Source organism: Carlito syrichta, unplaced genomic scaffold, assembly GCF_000164805.1.
Source record: "Carlito syrichta isolate Samal-C Ts95f unplaced genomic scaffold, Tarsius_syrichta-2.0.1 Scaffold158570, whole genome shotgun sequence".
NCBI classification, from domain to species: Eukaryota; Metazoa; Chordata; class Mammalia; order Primates; family Tarsiidae; genus Carlito; species Carlito syrichta.
The window spans coordinates 5,078-5,433 of record NW_007102666.1 but is presented as its reverse complement, the minus strand read 5'-3'; the positions used below and the strand labels follow the sequence as shown (position 1 = coordinate 5,433).

Sequence of the window (356 nt, the reverse complement as noted above, 5' to 3'; positions counted from 1 at the left end):
AGCTGTTGTAGTGCGGGCAGTAGATGTCCAGATAATCGTTCACGTTCACCTGCACGGTGTAGCCCTCTCGCCGCAGGCTGTGGGAACAGGAAGCGGGTCAGAGGAAGAAACCCCACAGCCGGCCGCCTTCCAGCGCACCGCTCCGCAGACCTTCCCCAGGGGCCCCGGCGCCTCCAGACTTTTCCTCCGCGCTTCCCCTCTTCTCCACCCGCGTCTCCGTCCCCGCGGCCCTAGTGCCGCCAGTCCCCGAGCCAGCCTTCCGCGCCCTCGCCTTCTTGGGCGGTCCTCCTCCCGATGGCCACCAGAGGGCAGCAAAGGCACAGGAAAGCCGGGCCTGCCGCCCAAGAAAAAGAGGC

The 356-nt window shown here is 66.9% G+C and overlaps 1 protein-coding gene across 1 annotated transcript in view; it reads right to left on the bottom strand.

The window, feature by feature from the left end:
* The window catches only part of EFNA3 (ephrin A3), a gene marked incomplete at its 5' end in the record, with an annotated part of 2,602 nt that extends 2,514 nt beyond the window's left edge, over positions 1–88 (bottom strand). The window contains one exon of the mRNA XM_021709103.1: positions 4–88. Within this exon, the coding sequence (XP_021564778.1) occupies positions 4–88 (85 nt within the window). The remainder of the gene's footprint in view (positions 1–3) is intronic.
* Positions 89–356: the final 268 nt, after the last annotated feature.